At 47.1% G+C, this 12,637-nt stretch overlaps 1 protein-coding gene and 1 long non-coding RNA gene across 2 annotated transcripts in view; both read right to left on the bottom strand.

Moving 5' to 3' along the window:
- LOC309352066 overlaps positions 1-12,637 on the bottom strand; it is a 96,845-nt gene that overhangs the window by 5,880 nt on the left and 78,328 nt on the right. The window lies entirely within an intron of this gene.
- Positions 1,117-12,568, bottom strand: LOC309351996 (uncharacterized protein). Its single transcript, XM_081880247.1, has 5 exons — positions 12,388-12,568; positions 10,932-11,087; positions 8,205-8,306; positions 4,928-5,053; positions 1,117-2,437 (listed from the first exon to the last, which is right to left on the bottom strand). The coding sequence occupies exons 2-5, from the start codon at positions 11,085-11,087 to the stop codon at positions 2,294-2,296; spliced, it is 528 nt and encodes a 175-aa protein (XP_081736373.1). The 5' UTR covers positions 12,388-12,568; the 3' UTR covers positions 1,117-2,293.

Here is a 12,637-nt window from a genome sequence, read left to right as displayed (position 1 = left end):
TGGCGCTGCTGCTGCTGTCGCAATCTGCCTCTGCTCTGTTATTCAGGCAACGCACTTAGGATTGATTTTTCTGTGCCATTTAGGGCAAGAGAACAAGCTGGATCAACATCTGTTCAGAAAAGGACACATCCCCAACCAACCAGCTTCCTTCCTTTCCTGGAACAGCTTAGCGCACAGCTGGAGGAGCTCGCAGACCACAACTGCTCATCCCCTGTGTTGACATCTTATGCCAGGGGTCAGCAACCTTTTTCAGCCGTGGGCCAGCCCACCATCCCTTAGACCATGTGGTGTGCCGGACAATATTTTGAAAAAAAAAATATGAACGAATTTCTATGCCCCACAAATAACGCAGAGATACATTTTAAATAAAAGCACACATTCTACTACGTACTTCTCCTGGTATGTCCCATGGAGGACCTTAAGGTCCACATATGACAACACTTTGGAGGTCCCAAGTCGCAAGGTGGTTAGATTGGTCTCAACTAGGGCCAGGGCCTTTTCAGTACTGGCCCCGACTTGGTGAAATGCTGTCACAAGAGACCAGGGCCCTCCGGGACTTGACATCTTTCTGCAGGGCTTGCAAGACGGAGCTGTTCCACCTGGCCTTTGGTTTGGACTCAGTCTGACCCTTATACTTTCCCTCCCGTTATGGTTTTGATCTATGGGCTACTTTTAAAATGAGGCTGCATTTTAAATTGTATTTTAACCTGTATTTTAAATTGGTCCCCCCCCCCCATTATATTTTTATTGTAATTTTACTGGTGTTAGCTGCCCTGAGCCCAGCTCTGGCCGGGGAGGGTGGGGTATAATTTTTTATTATTATTTTTTATTATTACTCATGTAAAAACACGCCGATTCCTGGACCGTCCATGGGCCGGTTTGAGAAGGCGATTGGGCCGCATCTGGCCCCTGGGCCTTAGGTTGCCTACCTCTGTCTTATGCGGCCACCGCTCTGCACATTAAGCCAGCCACAGGGTAGTGGAAACGAAACCACACAGAGCCTGGTAACCAGTTGCACATGCTGGCTGTGAGACAGAGCACCCAGGATCCAGAGGGGTAACTGTGGTTCCAGAGGGGCACATTTGCAGATAAAACAACAAAGACCCTTGTGGCCTCTTCGTGATAAACAGGTTTATTGTGATGAACTCACATTCTCAGATATGTTTCAGCAGAGGCATTTTGCTGGGGCCTGGGTAGCGCACTCTGGGTGCCCTTGAAATGCCACAGAGGACTCTAGGATTGTGTGAAGCCACTTTGCACGCCCCCAACACTGCTGCTGCTGCCCAAAAGAGTCGCCTGGGCTGCTAGTATATTTGGGGTGGGGCAGGGAGGCTAAACCCAAAGGACATTCTGGCCACAAAAGGCAACACTGCTAGAAAAATGCAACTGATAGAAGCAGTGCGACTCATGCAACACGCTGGCGATTAATATGCACAGAACAATAATTATACATACTTTATCAAACTTCTAAGAAAAATTCAAAAGGTAAGTTCTCAAAGTCTTGATACACTAAGCAAATCAGTCTCTTAAGTTTAAGCCAAGAAAGAGTATTCTCTATAAGATTGAATATCAACATACGTATCAAGACTTTGAGATTAGATCACTGAAGAAGCCCAGAAAACTATGTTGGGAGTGTGCTACCTGCAAGCCCCAGTAAAAGGGCCCCATCGGGGGCAAACAGCGGCCTTTTGATTACTTGAACTGGCAGGGCGAAACAGGTGCAAAACCCTGTCGTCTACAACTTCATTGTCTACAACTTTATTAACCTCTATCTACAACTCCACCAGCATCTCTCGGTATTGTGAATAACACAGAACTTAACTTTTCTTGCTATTTTCATGAACTTATCCAAAAGACTGAGTTAAGCATTTGAAAAATCTATTGAAACCAGACATTATAAGTTCATTTTAGGTTGGGTAGTTCGCAACTCTCTGTGGCTTTGTTTAACATTTTGTATTTTTCTCAGAAGGTTGATAAAGTATGTATAATTATTGTTCTGTGTGTATTAGTCGCCAACGTGTTGCATGAGTCGCACTACAAAAGGCAACACAGCTATGAGCTCTGGGCTTTTCAGTCCATTTGAAGCTGGAGTAGGTTTTTGACTTTATTTAAGACCAAGTCTGGACCACGGAGGTGAGATGAACTGCAGACGTGAAAAGAAGCCACCTTCTCTGCTGAGCCAAGTTCAGTTTCCATCCCTTCCTGCACCTGTTGCGTTTTGATTTGTTTATCTAGCAGATAAGGAAACACAATCCCGAAAGAGGACCTTCAAATGGGCCAGGAAGGTCCAGCGTCAGGGGCGAGGCTCTCCTCCCGCCAGCAGGAGGTCCAGGTAGGCCCCTGCCAGAAGGTCCTCCTGGCGAACGCCCAGCTCCTTCATCAGCTGCCGGGCCACCTCTTCGCCATCCTGGGGGCTCTGTTGTTCCTGAAGAACCACCTATGGGGATGGAACAGAACCTAAGACGAGCTGCTGGGCCAGGCCAAGGGCCCCTCCAGTCCAGTTCCTGTTCTCATGGTGGCCAACCAGATACCCCAAAGGCAAACCCACAAGCACAGTTTGAGCACAAGAGCAGCTCTCCCCTCCTGAGGTTTCAAGCAACTGGGATTCAGAAGCATTTACTGCAGAGTCTAGCTAGCTTGGCTTGTAGCCATCGCTATCCCTCTCCCCCTCCATGAGTGGCCATGAGAAGGCCATTCCATGTAACGTGTTGTTGGGACGTCTTCCGTGTTTCCCACACTAAGGGGGAGATCCCTTGGGGGAGTCGAGTGGGCTGGTCTACCAGTGAGGTCGAAAACCTAGACTGAAGCCAATTCTGAGTGTGTGTGTCAATAATAATAATGATGATGATGATGATGATGATGATAATAATAATAATAAATAATAATAATAATAATAATAATAATAATAATAATAATAATATATTTATACCCCGCCCATCTGGCTGGGTTTCCCCAGCCACTCTGGGCGGCTTCCAACAGAATATTAAAATACAGTAATCTATTAAACATTAAAAGCTTCCCTAAAGAGGGCTGCCTTCAGATGTCTTCTAAAAGTCTGGTAGTTCTTTTTCTCTTGGACATCTGGTGGGAGGGTGTTCCACATGGCGGGTGCCACTACCGAGAAGGCCCTCTGCCTGGTTCCCTGTAACTTGGCTTCTCGCAGTGAGGGAACCACCAGAAGGCCCTTGGCGCTGGACCTCAATGGGGGTGGAGACACTCCTTCAGGTATAGTGGACCGAGGCCGTTTAGGTCCGCTCCCAGTCACCAGTCTAGCTGTTGTGTTCTGGATTAGTTGCAGTTTTTCTGGATCACCTTCAAAGGTAGCCCCACGTAGAGTGCATTGCAGTAGCCCAAGCGGGAGATAACCAGAGCATGCACTACTCTGGCGAGACAGTCTGCAGGAAGGGAGGGTCTCAGCCTGCATACCAGATGGAGCTGGTAGACAGCTGCCCTGGACACAGAATGGACCTGCACCTCCATGGACAGCTGGGAGTCCAAAATGACTCCCAGGCTCCCAGCACCTGGTCCTTCAGGGGCATACTTGCCCCATTCAGGACCAGGGAGTCCCCCACACCTGCCCACCTCCTGTCCCCCCAAAACAGTACTTCTGTCTTGTCAGGATTTAACCTCAATCTGTTAGCCACCATCCATCCTCCAACCGCCTCCAGACACTCACACAGGAACTTCACTGCCTTCACTGGTTCTGATTTGAAAGAGAGGTAGAGCTGGGTATCATCTGCATACTGATGAACACCCAGCCCAAATCCCCTGATGATCTCTCTCAGCGGCTTCATGTAGATGTTGAAAAGCATGAGAGAGAGGATGGAACCCTGAGGCACCCCACAAGTGAGAGCCCAAGGGTCTGAACACTCATCCCCCCCCCACTTTCTGGCCACGGCTCAGGAGGAAGGAGCGGAACCACTGTATGACAGTGCCCCCAGCTCCCAGCCTCCATCTTCAAAGCAGAGTCTGCTGCAGTCCTGGGAGGGTGGTTTTGAACGGGGCCTCATCAGGTCCCGGCAGTGATTAAACAATGAGCACCCCTGTGCCGCCCCCTCACCTGTATAGATAATATAGAGGACTCTCTGCCCAACTCCATAACTAGAACCCAATTTAGCAAGACGGTTTGATTGTTACGATATAGAAGCAATGCAGCTGCAAACTGCTAGCTTGAAAAGTAAACATGATGGGAATGTTGGGACTCTTCCGTGGGAAACAGAGGGACAGTCATTTCACAGGGCAATGCACCGGAATTAGCTCAGAGTGTAATATGAGCTCTTCCTCTTGCTCTTGTATAGGAAGTACAGGAGGTGTTTGTCTCTCGACTGCTGGAGCTTGAAGAGAGCAGTCATGTTTTCTGTTATGCTTCAAAGACAGAAATAAAAGCACGTCTCTCTCCTTTTCCCTGCCGGGAGAGGAGGGAGTGGGTGTGTTCTTCTCGCGCTGAGAAGAATCGCCTATCGCGACCTAGCCTGGATCTTGCTGGGAATGCAGCCAGGGAGGTCAACCGGAGACCAAGCCTGGTGCCTGGAAGTGTTGCCAGTTACTCCCGATATAGGCTTGATTTCCGACATTGATTTGGTTTCTTGGCTTCTGGTTTTCTTGCATCCCTTGCCAAAATAAGCTGGAAGAACTCTGCCTGCACTTCTGTTTAGTCCCCCTGGCCTGCCTAGATTTCTTCCACCTCCCCTTGGATCTGCTACCTTGACCAGATTCCTCTCCCCTGGTGCAACCAGATCCCACTGGGCCTTTATTCCGCTTTGCTCCTTCTCCAGGCCAAATCCTGCCTTCGGTCTCAACTCCCAAGCCTCTTGTCTGAGCAATGCCTCCCTCCTGGGCCAAATTTCACATCCGCCGGCTGACCTAGCACCTGGGAAGTGAGTTGGAAAGATTCCCAAAGGCGCTACACACCCCCAGCTACCCTCACCTCCAGCTCCATGAAGTCGCCCAGCCCTTCCACGCGGTCCACATGGACACGGGTCTGGCCCACCAGGTAGAGGCGCCGCTCCTTCTTCACCGTCCCCTGCACCCCAAGGGCCTGGGACAGCACAGCCTGCAAGGGGAAGAGCGAGTGGGGGTCAGGCAGAGGGAGAGAAGCATTCACACATGCACATATCAGGTTCTCCACCAGGTCTACCAACCAGCATGCGCATGCCACACAAAAGGTCCTGAGTTAAAGGCTCTCAAGGGAACAGAGCTGGGAAAGGGCTCTCCTTCTCTGCATCTCAGGCCTTGGACAGCAGCTGCCAGTCAGAGGAGGTCAGCGACAGCATTATTATTCGCTGGATTCATATCCCGCCTTTCTACTAAGGCACCAAAAGCAGTTTACAATTCAAACACTAAAACAAATGCATTACTGGGGTACCTTGGTTCTCAAACGCCGAAAACTCGGAAGTGTTCAGGTTTTGGAACGCTTTTTGGAAGCCGAATGTCCGATGCGGCTGTCGGCTATTGTTTCTGGGGCCCCAGCACCAATCAGAAGCTGTGCCTCTGTTTTCAAACATTTCGGAAGTTGAACTGGCTTCCAGAATGGATTAAGTTTGGTGCTTTTGTTTTTGCTATTTATTTTGTGTTTTTGTTTTTGAGGCTCTTTCGGTTAATTTGTTTTTGTAACTTTGTGGAACCCAGTTCAGCTATTGATTGATTGATTGATTGATTGATTCATTGTGTGACTGTGGAAACAATGACTATCATCAGTGCAGGTAAGAAAAAATAATAATTTTAATTTTTATCATCTACAATACTGCCTTATTTATTGTATTTTATTGTACAGTACATTGATTATTGCTTTCATTTTATGAATCAATGGTCTCATTAGGTAGTAAATTTCACGTTAAATTGCTGTTTTAGGGGTTGTTTTTAAAAGTCTGGAATGGATTAATCCGTTTTGCATTACTTTCTATGGGAAAGCGCGCCTTGATTTTGGAACGCTTTGGTTTTGGAATGGACTTCCGGAATGGATTAAAGTTTGAGAACCAAGGGACCCCTGTACAGCAGTACCTCGGGTTGAGTACTTAATTCGTTCCGGAGGTCCGTTCTTAACCTGAAATTGTTCTTAACTGGAAGCACCACTTTAGCTAATGGGGCCTCCTACTGCCGCTGCACCACCGGAGCACGATTTCTGTTCTTATCCTGAAGCAAAGTTCTTAACCTGAAGCACGATTTCTGGGTTAGCGGAGTCTGTAACCTGAAGTGTATGTAACCTGAAGCATATGTAACCCGAGGTACCACTGTATATAAAACACAATAGACATTTATAAAGTTATGCACAGCGTGGAAAAGGGTATAGAGAAAACAGTGCAACATTATAAAAACATTATAAAGATTAATTAAAATCAAAATTGATGGCAACCATAAACTAAAGTTTTGTAAAGATTGCCAAAGGAGGGAGTCAGGCTGTGCCCTGACCAAAGGCCTGGCGGAACAGCTCTGTCTTGCAGGCCCTGCGGAAAGATGTCAAGTCCTGCAGGGCCCTGGTCTCTTGGGACAGAGCGTTCCACCAGGTTGGAGCCGCAGCCGAAAAAGCCCAGGCTCTAGTTGAGGCCAGCCTAACCTCTCTGTGGCCTGGGACCTTCAAGATGTTTTTATTTGAAGACCGTAAGTTCCTCTGTGGGGCATACCAGGAGAGGCATACCAGAATGATGGAAGATTCAGGACAGAGAAAAGGAAGTCCTTCTTCATGCAAAGCAGAGCTAAACTATGGAACTCCCTGCCACAGGAGGCAGGGATGGCGACCAACTTGGATGGCTTTAAAAGAGGAATGGACAAATTCAGGGAGGCGAGGGGTATTGGTGGCTACCAGGCCTTGGTGGTTATGTTCTGCCTCCACGGTTGAAGGTAGCAATGATTCTGGAAAACACGGGAGGGGAGAGGGCTCAGGCATCCGGTTGCAAGAACAGGACACTGGACCAGTTGGGCCATTGGCCTGATCCAACAGGCTCTTCTTATGCTATATATATGCATATGTTTTTACAAACTAAAATTTGCATCCAAAATCATGAATAGTAAAAAGATAAACGAACATTCAACCAAATCTCTGAACTTCCCCCCACCCCTCCGTGGGTTCTGTCACTAGTCCTTTTCCGTTGCATATTTTAAGTCACTTCAATTTTTTTAACATCCCATACATTCCTAGTTCTTGTTACATTACAAGTGTTATTCAAATCCTGCTAAAGAGCTCAACTGTTTACAGTGGTCACCAAGGTAAGTTATACATTTCCTCCATTCATCATTGAAACTCTGTTCTTCCTGGTTTCTGATTTCAGAAACTAGGCAGGGTCCTGGGCAGAAAGAACAGCCAGGCCACTCGGACTGACCTCAAGAGGCTGGATGGGAAGAGCACAGCTTCCAAGAGAAGGGGGGCCACTCTTGAATGGGGTAGCTGTGCTGGGAGCCTGGGAGTCATTTTGGACTCACAGCTCTCCATGGAGGTGGAAGTCAATTCTGTATCCAGGGCAGCTGTCTACCAGCTCCATCTGGTATGCAGGATGAGACCCTATCTGCCTACAGACTGTCTCGCCAGAGTTATCTCCCGCTTGGACTACTGCAATGCGCTCTACGTGGAGCTACCTTTGAAGGTGACCCGGAAACTACAACTAATCCAGAATGCGGCAGCTAGACTGGTGACTGGGAGCGGCCGCTGAGACCACATAACACTGGTCCTGAAAGACCTACATTGGCTCCCAGTATGCTTCCGAGCACAATTCAAAGTGTTGGTGCTGACATTTAAAGCCCTAAACGGCCTCGGTTCAGTATACCTGAAGGAGCGTCTCCACCTCCATCGTTCTGCCCGGACACCAAGGTCCAGCTCCGAGGGCCTTCTGGCGGTTCCCTAGCTGCGAGAAGCCAAGTTACAGGGAACCAGGCAGAGGGCCTTCTCAGTGGTGGCGCCATCCCTGTGGAACGCACTCCCACTGGATGTCAAAGAGAAAAACAACTACCAGACTTTTAGAAGACATCTGAAAGCAACCCTGTTTAGGGAAGCTTTTAATGTTTAATAGACTACTGTATTTTAATATTCTGTTGGAAGCTACCCAGAGTGGCTGCAGAAACCCAGCCAGATGGCCAGGGTATAAATAAATATTATTGTTGTTGTTGTTGTTGTTGTTGTTGTTAGAGAGCCCCCATCCAGGTAGGCTGCTGGGCAGCATCCAGGAGCCCTTAGAAAGCACACGAGAAACAGCTCCCACCCCAGAAGGAATTACCGTAAGTCCGATGGGATCATCCGTGGGTGAGATGGTGTAATGCGAGAGCTTGGGGCCTTCGGCGTCAGAGCGGTTGTAAAAGACTAGCTGCCCACAGCCGTCCTGGGAAGAGAAGATTTGGCGTCAGCCCATGGGAGATGAAACAGCCGCCTCCCCGAGAGGAAAGGAAGTTCATGGTATGCCCATTTTCATTCATCAGGATGTGAAGTATGCCCTCTTTCCCCCCGGCACCGTCCTATTTCCCAGAATTCAGACTGAGAAGAAATACAACATGCCACAAATGGATTCCCGGGGAGGTGTATAAATAATAAAATTATTATTATTATCTCATTTTTGCAAATGTGGCTTTTCTTTTCTTTTATTATTTTCAATTTTATACACTTCAATATATTTACAATCATTTTAACATTTCTTCCTTCCCCCTCTTTCTGCAGTTCCTTAAATTTATTTTTTATATTTTCTGCATACTCTAAATTAACTTAACTTATTCATTTATTCATCAATTTTAAATATATATTCTTATAAAACTGCAGGTTATTACAATAATCCTGCCTATGTTCTTATCTGTTTACAGTGTGTTTGTAAATATTCAACAAACCATTTCCATTATTTTATAAACAGTTTGTTATCTTGATTTCCTATTCTTCCAGTAAGTTTCACCATTTCTGCGTATTCCCTAGGTTTTTGTATCCATTCTACCTTTTGCTTCTTTCCACTTTTGGGCGAGTGACATTCTTGCTGCTGTTGTCGCAAACATAAATAAATTTCTATACCTTTTAGGTAGTTCTGTCCTTATAATTCCCAAAAGAATAGCATCTGGTGTTTTTTTACAAAGGTTATTTTAAACATCCTTTTCAATTCATTATGCATCATTTCCCAGTAAGCTTTAGCCTTACTACAAGACCACCACATATGATAAAAAGAACCTTCTTTCTCTTGCAAATGTGGCTTTTCAATCACCACTACCTAAAAGGGACGGAGACTTTTCAGCTCACCACCAGTAAAAATGGGTACTGGCCTCTCCCTCACAAGATCTTTCAGAAGAAAAATCAGACGAGTCCACAAAGCACTCTGGAAACTGAAAGGATCCTTGAAAAGGGATTTAAAGTACTACTAGAGATGGTTATCAGGCTCTTGACTTCGACCGTTCTGAGCTAAGAGAACTCCAGAATGGCCTCACCCTTGGAATGACGATAGATTTCCTGTCTAATAATTTATCCATCCACCCGCAGAATTTGAGCTTTGGTCTCCTTGAGGCTGACAGCTCGCTTGTGAGGTCAGTCTAATAAAGCAGGGGAAATCGGGCAGCAGTTGGAAGTTCAAGGCCAGGGCTGGGGACCCGTCTTAAGCTCAAGGGCCGTGTGTCAATGGTGGGTGGAGCCAGAGGCAAAAGTGGGTGGGGCAATAAAAAGAGATGTTTACCTGTGTGCAGTAGGCACAGGCAAAGGGACCCTTGACCATGAGATCCAGTTGCAGACGACTCTGGGGTTGCGGTGCTCATCTCGCTTTATTGTCCGAGGGAGCCGGCGTACAGCTTCCGGGTCATGTGGCCAGCAGGACTAAGCCGCTTCTGGGGAACCAGAGCAGCGCATGGAAACGCCGTTTACCTTCCCGCCGGAGCGGTACCTTTTTATCTACTTGCACTTTGATGTGCTTTCGAACTGCTAGGTTGGCAGGAGCAGGGACCGAGCAATGGGAGCTCACCACGTCGCTGGGATTCGAACCGCCGACCTTCTGATCGGCAAGCCCTAGGCTCTGTGGTTTAACTCACAGCGCCACCCGCATCAATGGTGGGCGGAGCCAGAGGCGAAAGTAGGTGGGGCAATAAAAAGAGATGTTTACCTGTGTGCAGTAGGCACAGGCAAAACAACCCTCTCTATCGTCTGACCCAGTGGTTCTCAAAGGGAGTGGAGTGCCACATTGGTGTGGCAGGGAGATAAGAGATAAGAAACAAGAAACATTCAAATATTTAGATGTAGTATAGCATAGCATTCTTCTACAGTTCTCCATGTCATATTGTTGTGAACAGGGATTTTCAACTCTGACCAATCTGAAAGATTAGAAAAGAGAAAGGCTTCTTTGTGTAGATGAAGAGAGTTTATTTGTCTCAAATTAGACCTAATATAAATGAGATTATCTGGCAAAAAAGCAAGCTCACTCACACCTCTCATTGATTCAGTTACAGATAGGTAGCCGTGTTGGTCTGCCATGGTCAAAACAAAATAAAAAAATTCCTTCCAGTAGCACCTTAAAGACCAACTGAGTTAGTTCTAGGTATGAGCTTTCGTGTGCATGCATGAGCTTTTCGTGTGCATTCTTCAGGTATCTGAAGAAGTGTGCATGCACACGAAAGCTCATACCTAGAACTAACTCAGTTGGTCTTTAAGGTGCTACTGGAAGGAATTTTTTTATTTTGTTTTGACCTCTCATTGAGTATGTATGCATACATACGTAAGGTAAATACGTAAGAGGCTCGGTTATAATTCTATTTTGGGAATGATTCATGTTCTTATGTAGTTTTATGCCCCATGATTGTATTCTAAAGAAGGTGTGTTCTGCGTTGTAAATCAAGCACTGCTAGGAGTTGTTCCTTTTTGTTTTCCCATGTATTGCTAATTTTTATTCTGAGAACCACTGCTCCGACTAGACAAAGAAGCAGATTATCAGAGTTCAGAGACACCCTCCATCTAAGCACAGAAAGACCCCCATCTGTGTTGGCTCACTCACCCTGAAGTCCCGAAGTTTCAGTCGCCCATTGGGGGCAGGAAAAAAAGTGTCCGTCTGAAGAATGACACAGCCTGGGGATCCGCTCAGCCGCTCAGCGTTCCTTAGTAGCTCAGCCCGGTCCCGAACCCGTGCCTTGATCTCCACATTTGAGGGCATCTGGAAGAAAACAGCGAAGTTCAAAAGAGGCAAATAAGATTATCCAGTGCAGGTGCTTTCAAGGTCCTGGGAAACTCTTTGCAAATCCTTGCACACCAAGGTGTCGCCACAACCCAAACCACAGGTCTGCCACGGAAGGAGCATTCTCTCATTGTATGCAGGGAGCTGGTCAGTTTCCCTGTTGCCCCAAGGCAGGTGAGTTTGGCAAAATCACCCTCTGGCTACGAACCTTAGGAACCTCAGGGGGAAGAATTTATATATATAAAAAAGATTTGAATACTGCTATATTGTAAAACTGGACGCGGGTGGCGCTGTGGGCCTAGGATTTACTGATCAGAAGGTCGGCGGTTCGAATCCCCGTGAGGAAGCTTCCCTCCATCTGTCATAGGCTTTATTTTATACACTTCTCTCGTGTCGCCTCTTACTCGCCCCTTCCCCTAAACTGTTTTCAGAGGCAGGGGCTGCGTCTTCCCCTCCAGCCATGCGCTTTGAGGGCCAGAATACCTGGCCAGCCCCCAGATGTAGCCCCCCACCAGTGCCAAATTCACGTATAAGCTAAACAAGCTATAGCTTAGGTCCCCAGTCTCTTGGGGGCCCCAAAAAATTTAAAGGGAAAAACCCTGGATGTACATTTCCAAAATATAAGCTAAAAAAACAAATAAAATAAAACCTACATACAGCAACCGTGTTTCGTGTTGTGTCGGCTCCTCTGGTGTAAGTCACAGGCCCCGCCTGCTAGCCTGCTCCCTAAAATATCACTGGTTTGCTCCTTTCTATATATAGGGTGCCTACATTCTGCTCTTTATAATTAGTAGTTTACATCATATATTTACAACTATTATTATTTCATGTTATAGCAAAGTTTCTAGAGACTAGATTAGGAGTCTTTGTAAATTGTGTTTCTAAAGGAACTTTTGTTGTTGCCAAATGCCAATGTGTTTGCATTATTAAGTTTGGTATGAATAAAAAACCATTTTAAGCTAGAGCTTAAGAATTATTTCACTATTAATATACTTCTTCTTAATTGCATTTCAGTTCAACAATTACTTTGATAAAATACATATTTTGTTATGTGCAAATGGCTTGAGATACCCATTAGGTCCATAAATGACCATCTAGCATATATTGAACACAAAAAACAGCGGCAATTTCTTGTGGGCAAAGGACAGCTGGACATATAAAAGGCCCCATTACCTTCAGGAGCTGAGGGCCTCATCCAACCTCAATCCGGCCCTGCCCCCCACCCACCTCACCCCATGCTCTGCATCTCAAGCACTGGGGTTGCAGAAGCTGAACCCACCGTCAGTCCCAGAAGCTTGGCCGGAGCCCCCAAGCCCGACCCCGACCCGCCTGCGCGTTCCCACAAGCACTCGAACACGTGTCTCCCGCGCCCAGGCTTCCCTTCTCCCTGACCGCTGTGATTGGCCCCCCGCGCCAGAGGCGGATCTGGAGCGGCGGCTCCGGATTGGCCGCGGGGTTGCGGGGTGGGGTCTCACCAAGGCCGCGCCCACCTCTCCGTCAGCAGCTCCGTCGACGTTGACGCCGCGAGA

The sequence above is a fragment of the Podarcis erhardii genome (genome assembly GCF_964252035.2).
Source record: "Podarcis erhardii genome assembly, chromosome: 10".
In the NCBI taxonomy this organism is placed as follows: domain Eukaryota; kingdom Metazoa; phylum Chordata; class Lepidosauria; order Squamata; family Lacertidae; genus Podarcis; species Podarcis erhardii.
The sequence above is the reverse complement of the archived record's forward strand: the minus strand, read 5'-3'. Positions and strand labels throughout refer to the sequence as shown.